Genomic DNA, 8,740 nt, shown 5'->3' with positions numbered 1-8,740 from the left:
TTCTTCGAAGTTAAGTTCCCGTCCGACTTTTCAGTCTTCTCTTCCAAAATTACTTCAAGCATGGCAAATATGACACTCAATGTCCAGTGCTCTTCCACAATTCTTTATCCCACTGTTCAACTGCCCAGCCTGTATTTTCACAGTACATGTTGTTTTACTCTTACATGCTGCTGCTGGTCGTCAGTCGTCATCAGTGTTAATGGATCAGTGGCACTGTCGTTTGCCTGCTGTATTCAAGTCCACGATGTTCTGTCGGTCTTCATCAGGCGATTAACTGTCCTATGAACTTCTTCACAGTTTAGGGACAAAGTGACAGGTGAAGCTGTAGAATTTCAGCCAAAAGTGGCCTGTTTTCCCAATTGTTCCTCTATACTTTCTGCCGGTTACTCAAGGTTCAATGTTGAGAGAAGTCTACCTGTATTGGCACACTAAAGCATATAATTAGTATCATATTCATTTTTCATCTTAAAACCTCCATTTTGCTTCATCTCCCTCGAGTTTGACTCGTCTGTCTGTGTTCTTTCTTTGCACACTCAGTTCCTTTTATGGGCATGCAAAGTTCCTGTTCACTATTTCCTGTTCTCTACAGAGTCTGTCTCTCTTTGTATTTATAGTCTAAAAACCCTCTTTAATTCTACTAAATCTTGATCTAAAAAACAATACACCTTCATTTCACTCACACTTTTAAATAGAGCTCTTTCAACCATAAAAACAAACTCAACCTCTCATACCATCACTCATGCATTTCTTGAATTAAAAGCACTTTCAAACTTTAAAACATCCTACTTTACATCACAAAAGAAATATATTTCATACACACTTTTAAATGTTCTAACCTCTTTCAGACGCCATGACTCGTCTCACACACACTGCCTTTTCTCTCAAACTTCTCCCTTTTTCACTCACTCAGACAACTCATGCAGAGACATTCAAATCAAATACTGACAGCATTCACACGGTTAAAATCACTCAAGCTACGCTTTCATACGAGTATCTTGGACATGCCTTCCATAATCAGAAAGAGCAAGTCAAAAAGAAAAAAGAAAAAACTGAAACCTCTCATCGTCTCACACACAGCTTCTCACCACACACACATAACTGAAAAATAAAACACACCAGCCTTTATGGCTCAAAATATATACATCTATCAAAATTCAGTCACTTACTATACATCCACTACAGCAACTCAAAACTTTATTTATAACCCTCTAATAAACATAAATGGCGTCTTAAACACACGCATTCAACAATGTTTGCAGCAGTACTTGTGAAACCAACTGTGGTTTAAGCAGTTCACAGCTTCTTAATTTGCATTTTATTGCCTTCTAGGACATTCTAGTCTCTATTTCCTCTGTTTTCATGTTATCTCCGTTTTACACACACAAACACCACAAACACACACCCCCTAAAACCCACAAAAACTATCCTAAAACACACACAAGAACCCTTAAGAAACTTCATTCATTTATTTATTATTATTTTAAACCCTTAAGATGTTGTACTGTGTTTCCTCTGTGCCCGTTGCAACCTATATTAACATAAAGCCAAAATGTAAACAAGTCTGTCAAATCTAACTACTTATATATCATCGGACTAAAGGAAAAACTACTTACAGTCTTCTAAAGTTCTCCTTTGCCCAACAAACATCAAACGACTTACACCTATATGTATCACTCAAAGTCAACAATACATTAGGAACCCCAAATGTAACTGTGTATATTATCTCAAACTGAAACGAAACCCATCTAAAAATCCTAAAACATCTTACTTGAACACACCAAAAGAGACATCACTCACAGACATCTTTATTAATGAAATTAGTTCAAAGTCAATTTCAGTCTTCAGACCCCAAATAACGGTCATAAGTATCAACATTTTATGTATCCTATCTCAAAACCCAGCAAACAGTCATACAGTCATGGCAAGAAATAAAAACTTTACTTACAATATTGTAATAAACAAAACCCAGCGTCTTAAATACAGCCATTCAGCAAGGTGTAACAGTCTCTATCTAAACTTCCTAAAACTCTAGGGACCTTGCAGCTGCCTTATTTGCATTTTCACACACACACACACAGTCTAAAAATAATACCAGCCTGACTCACAGACTCCTCTGACACACAATTTTACACAGACGTCTTTATAATTACAACTGCAGTATTAGGCCTGACATTTTAAAACCTACACAATTTCGACAAATTGAAATTAACCCTCCAAGGGACAAACTCCAAGTTTTTTATTATCAATTACCCAGTATCAGGTCCAACCTGTCTCTGGTCTAATCTCTAAAATCCCTAACTCAATTTAAAAGCGTCCAACGCCCAAGGTCCAACCTTTGCTACCCAAAAAAGTGCAAACACCGTTCCAAACGGTCAACTGATCCAATCAGTAGCTATTTTGGACCGTCCCCAGTTGTCCACGATTGCCAATCGGACTATCCCTTCCAAAGGTAAATCCTGAGCGTCCCCAGGAAATGTGGAGCGTCACCTCCGAACAATGCACTTCTTAGAACTCCCAGAGTTCCGTTCTACAGAAATTTGTAATACTTTGAAACAACAATCAACACCTCAGAACAAGTGTATGACTGGCACAGGTCCAACCTTATAACCAATTGGGAGTGTAACCCCCAAAACGCCCAATTACCTATTATTCTAAATTCTCTTTATCAGTCCAACTGCTTTTAAATCCTCTTAGCAGTCCAACTGCTTTTCCTTTAATCAGTACTGTCACTTAACGTTCCATTATCATTACTTCAACTTCAATTCTCATGAGATTTTCACCAAAATCAAAACAGACCTTTACCAGTAATTTTCAGTGAGTAGACTTTTAATTTGTAATATCCAATTGGCACATTTTGGAAATAATTCAACAGGTAGTGCCTTACCTTTGAATAAGCCGGCTTATGTCCACTCACTTCGACCACTGACTCGTGTCTGCCCGTTCGAGCGCCTCGGACCCTCTCGGTCTCAACCTCCAACTCTCTCTACTCAACCCTCGGCCAATGCACCAAATGTTACGGGTCCGAAATTGAGGACGAGAGTAAAACAATGATGGTCCAGAAGAGGTCGATCGAACAATTGATTTTTAATGAATGCACGCAGCGTGGGGAGATGTAAACTGCAAACCATCAGTTGTAAATCCCCAACCAAAAATACACTTCAGATTGTTTTTATAACATCAGGGTATTATGACGCCCCCTCTTGCGTTTACAAGCACATAATTTGCATCTTAAGAACATTATTTGCCTCTTCTACAGATAATGATCAATTCTAAGAGATAAATGCAGACACAGAAGTTCCCCTTTCTGGCATCCTTCTCCAAATATGGTCTCAGGTCTTTGAGGTCCCCATGGACTTGTCCTCCTTCCGTCACCTGTTGCTAGGCAAACTCAAATGCAACAAGAAGCTGAATACATTCAGGCCTTTGCTCAGCTACTATTTTACTGTAGCAATATACTCAGCATATAAGCTTCTAAGATTATAGATTTAACTCAACGATTTAAAGTGGTTATAACTGCACCTGTAATAAACATGTTAATATTTGATTATGATAACCCCTGTAATACAAATTATAACATAATGCCAGCAACTTCAATAAATGCTTGGATGAAATGATAATTAATGCAATGATAAAGATGATGGTTATGAACAGTAACCATAAAATAATTCCTATAATTCTACACTATCTAAATCCCAGTAACGAGTAACGCGTTCCTGGTTTTGGCATAATAACTAGTTACCGTGCTCGTTACCACAATAATAACGTAGTTACTGTAACGCGTTACTTAATAACGCGTTAGTCCCAACACTGGTTATTACACATATGAGAGTGGCTTCTGTCTCTCTGTCTGGTGAGAGGTCAGGAGCTAGTCGGCGAGGTGAGGCAGAGTGCATTTGAGGTTAAGACACACACACGCACCCACACACCATAGTGAGGCTCATGTTTAGGTAAGAGTTCAAACAATAGTTTTGCAAAGCTTGCAGTTTGTTGCAGAACTGCACCTGATGTTCCAGACATAAGCGAAAGTGGGAAGTTCAACAGGAAGCGCCTGTCGTCGAGACGAAGAAAATGTTCTTTTCTAACTGTGTTAAAAGTCATTGTGGTTTTGATTTTACGTATGCATATATTGTATCGGATGACGCATGAGGGGGCGTCGGTAAACCCTGATGCTATAAAACCATTCCTGTGTAGTTATTGGGCAGAGATCTACAACTGACGTGTTGCAGTGTAGAGCTCCCCACGCGTGTTCATTAAAAATCATCGTTTGACTTAATCTTCCTGGACCAGTGTTGTTATTTTGGATTTTTCCTCCTATATCTCTCCTTAATATTTTGAACCCTAACAAAGGTTGTTCCTGCCTGAACGCAGCCTGAAACCAAGAGCTAAAGACACTCACTGCACTCGGAAAGGTCAAGTCAGCTTTTCTCTTCAGGTGAGGATTTAAAAAACATATTTTCTTTGTTCATTTCATTTCCTTACAAAGAAACTAGACTTTGTTACAGGAGGATTACTTTACAGGATTACATTTAAGAGCGCAGCTTTAAAGGGAGTCATGGTACTCATCAGACTGTCTAATAGACAAGTGTACGTCATATGTCTCTGTGTTTATGCATGTCTTACAGTAGCATGTAATTTAACAGCGTGTCACACATTTTATTGGTCAGGTTCCTGGGAGCTCCTCTATTTTAATGATTGATTGATTTTTGTTTATTGGTAGTACTAACGCTTCACATTTTGACAGATGCCACTAAATCTGAAGAAAATCTATATTTTAAACTCAAAAATAGTCAGTGTTTAGTCACTCATGAAGCCAGCACAGAACATAAAGAAAAGCAAACCAAAAGACTGACAGACAGCACACAAAGGCCCACTTCAGTCTCTCAGCAATCTTCTCCACCCTCCATCTCTGTGATGAGTGTAACTCAGTGTGGAGTCACACACACAAGGCTGCTGAAGAGTCTTCTAATTAAGGAGTAAGGTAGAACTACAGCTCTGGGACGCCTTCACCTATCTTCAGTCGATGCAGAAACTTCGGATGGATGTATTAAGATCATCAAAACAGGTGCTGCTCTTTCATGAAGCATCAACAGCAAGCCTCATTGAAGGCTTTACGAACCACTTTAATGTAAAGATATTATAAGACTCAGCACTTATTATAGCAGACCTTCCACATGAATGCACTAATGAACTATGAGTATGCAGGGAGAGGGTGTAAGGAATTAGGCCTGTACACAGACTGGTGAGAAGGACAATAACATGTAGGTGAACCCAGTCAGACAACAACAAGGAGAGTAAACATGACTGATGCGCGGAGCCAAAATGTAGCATGGACCTCGTTTCCCCACCAAAAACATGTAGCATCGACATAGTTTACCGCCGCTTTACGACTTCCTGCTGCTCTCCATGCGATGTTCGTCAACCCCATGCTGATTTTCATTGTATCTAAACTATTAATTACACTATTTTCAATTCAATTCAGTTTTATTTATACAGCACCAAACTTACAACCACAGTCACCTCAAGGCTCTTTATATTGTAAGGTAGACCCTACAATAATACATACAGAGAAAAACCCAACAATCATATGACCCCCTATCCGGTCTTTAAGTCTGACGTCACTAGCCGTGTCTGGGCTCAAACTCCGCTGCAGGTCCCTAAGTCAAATGATCACTGCGGCATCACTGAGAGTTGAAAAACTGTCTAAAGTCTTTCATTTGTAATAAAATGATCAGCATTCTGCTCTACCAGGTGTAACAATTGAGTTTAACATCCAGGCATCCATGAAAACGGAATTTATGACATTTAACGGAGTTAGAAATTAGCAGGAAGTTAGCTCGCTAACTTTCTTGAGCATGTCCTGACTGAGGGATTTTGGAAACAAATTCAAACGTACAGCTCTGCTATCACTTCCAACATAAATGAAGACAGAAAACTAAACAGCAGTTACGTTTGTAGGGTTACTGAAGTTTGGCTAGCTGGTATATAACGATGTGCTACGTGACCGCTAGCGACACAGCTATGTGAGCATAATATAAACACGCTAACTTTTTTCCACTCGATAAAAGTTAACGTGAGGATTCTCGGTGGTTAGGAAAAAATGTAATCGCATGGCAGGATGCTGTAAACGGACCAAACTTCAGCCAGGAGAACAACTGAGATAATTCATCCACAATACGAGGTTAGTCATTCATATACTGCTGCATGGGCTGGGCTGTAGTTACATCGTAAGGTTTTCAAAACTGAGCTTAAATAAATGATTAGCAGTAATAAAAGCCGAGGGAGGTCAACAGTGATCATTGACTGTTTTTAGGAGCTTTTTGAGATTAAATAGAAGAAAATACAAAACATTAAACATGTTAACAACACAAAAGCCATATTAAATGCAGACTACTTTAGGCCCAGACGCAGGATTCGTCACGTCATCACTTAAAGACCGGATGAGCAAGCACTTTGGCGACAGTGGGAAGGAAAAACTCCCTTTTAACAGGAAGAAACCTCTGACAGAACCAGGCTCAGGGAGGGGCGGGGCCATCTGCTGTGACCGGTTGGGGTGAGAGAAGGAAGACAGGATAAAGACATGCTGTGGAAGAGAGACAGAGATTAATAACAGGTATGATTCAATGCAGAGAGGTCTGTTAACACAGTGAGTTTAAGTTTCAGAACCACATATCCAAACCGATATCATGACCAGCAGCTTTTACAGCTGTGGCTCCAGCAAACATCAGCTGATAAAAGAAATTAATATTGAATACATTTTAACAGCTGATCAAGCTTAAACGTGCTGCTGTTGTTTAGCGCGATATCCGCTGCTTTCCTCTTTCTGGCGCAAAGTGGGCGATAAAGAAAGGAGAGAGAAAAGCCGATCAGCTGATCATTGATCAGTTTCATGATTGAAGTAGAAACAGGAGAGAGAGGGGGAGAGAATGAAAGAAGAAGAGAAAGCTGCAGCGTAAAGAAACAGAATAACTCCAGCTTTGTGTCTTTTTTTTCATTCTAGCTGAAGTGCGGGACAAACTGTGTCCCTTTTCACCTCAATACAAAACGTGTAATATTTTCTCAACCCATACAGACCATCCAGTTGTCTGTATGAATCAAAGCACCCCCAAAGATTTCTTACTTTTTTGACAATATTTGCTGTTTGTGTGACACACTGGTAAAAATATAAAAAGCATACAGTACTTGGTTGAGACGTAACATTTTAACAACAAAAGTATAGATAACCCCTCCCCCCTCCCAAAATGGTTTGTTCCAGCTCGCCTGTCCCCCACTCTGTCTGGCTCTAGTATCCTCGCTGCCGGAGCGATGATTTCTGAATGTGATGCAGCAGAGTGGAGGTGTAAGTGCCTTGCGTAAAACAGGACATATTAGCTGCATTTAACCTTCAGTTACTCTTTATATAGTTGGTAGGAGTCAGACCATGTTTCTTTTTAGCTGAAAAACATTACACCTAGGTAACCTGCAGTGTGGAAAACTTGTTTTCCTATGATGTTTGCTCCCCCACAATCCGTCCTGCACTGTAGTAAAATCAGTGATATTTGACCGTCGTGTTGCTCCCATTGAAATTTATACAGCCTATTTAAAATCTAAAACTTAAAATTGTCTGTAGCCTACTGTTGTTACCACTGTCCTGTTTGAAATGGATACTAACTAGCTAGCTGACTGAATGCCCATTAACCTTATAACTCCTGTTGTGTGTGTGTGTGTGTGTGTGTGTGTGTGTGTGTGTGTTTGTGTACAGAGAGACAGCCAGGTCCATAATGGATATTAGGAAGTTGTGTTTTTTTTCTTTAAAAAAAGGAGCCACATTCAGGTAAAAGTGTAAAATCAAATGATCCGTCAATCAAGAATAATGTTGGATCAGTGTTTCAGTATTTATATCTTTTATTAGATATACATGTGGTTTAGTTGTTTGCCTTTTGGATGAAAGTACACTGAGAGAGAACTTTTCGTTAGTGATCTTAACTTATGGAGTGGAAAAAGGTTCGCGTTCATCTTCCACCTTCACTGTTTGTATTATCCTAACATGGCCGCGTTGCTACACAATAACAATACAAATAAATAAATAAATAGCAGTACCCCACCAGCTACAACAGTAAAGGGATTTGTGACATGAACGCAACACAGGTCAGCCAAATATATTGGCCTGACTGTACTTGTGTACTTTTGCTCAAGTATAACTTGAACTTTTACTTGTAAATGAGATACAAAGTGTAATATAAATACTTGTTCTGATGTAGTAAATCTGAAGACTTCCTTTACCCCTGTCAATAACTAATCCTGATGCTGTTATCTGCAGTATTTTTGCAAAGTTGGTTAAATAAACAAGAACACCAACAAAGGAGTGGTTAATTGGTGTTAAGATGTTTTTTATGAGTAATGTGTCTGTAGGGGGCGTTCACAATATGTATCCCCCCAAAATTTCCAACTTCCCGTGAAGGCATCACTGGCCATCACCAGTGGGCGTGTTGTCTTCGCCAACATGTCGGAGTAGGAGTTTCTATCAAAACTTTACACTTAAAATTTAGTGACTGTACACGTTTACTTGGCGCCAGCTGCTGGAGTATGGCGTGTTACCGGAACGTAGATGTAGTCGAGCCGTTTCCGAGTGGTTTAATTAGCCGAATTGTAATTTTACTAGTATTTCTAAGCACAAGCTTCCCGGTTTGTGACTCTGAAGGAATCAGTCCAGAGAGGTGTCTGATATGGGGTCCGGGGCTAAACCCGGACACCGTGTTACCAG

The 8,740-nt window shown here is 39.6% G+C and overlaps 1 protein-coding gene across 1 annotated transcript in view; it reads left to right on the top strand.

Moving 5' to 3' along the window:
* The first annotated feature begins 8,437 nt into the window (after positions 1–8,437).
* The window catches only part of poglut3 (protein O-glucosyltransferase 3), a 7,156-nt gene continuing 6,853 nt past the window's right edge, over positions 8,438–8,740 (top strand). The window contains exon 1 of the mRNA XM_031738370.2: positions 8,438–8,740. This exon is cut by the window's right edge and continues 60 nt beyond it. Within this exon, the coding sequence (XP_031594230.1) occupies positions 8,563–8,740 (178 nt within the window). The 5' untranslated portion in view covers positions 8,438–8,562.

The sequence above is a fragment of the Oreochromis aureus genome, linkage group 7 (assembly GCF_013358895.1).
Source record: "Oreochromis aureus strain Israel breed Guangdong linkage group 7, ZZ_aureus, whole genome shotgun sequence".
Lineage (NCBI taxonomy): Eukaryota > Metazoa > Chordata > Actinopteri > Cichliformes > Cichlidae > Oreochromis > Oreochromis aureus.
Note: the sequence above shows the minus strand (reverse complement) of the source record. Positions and strands in the feature narration are given on the sequence as shown.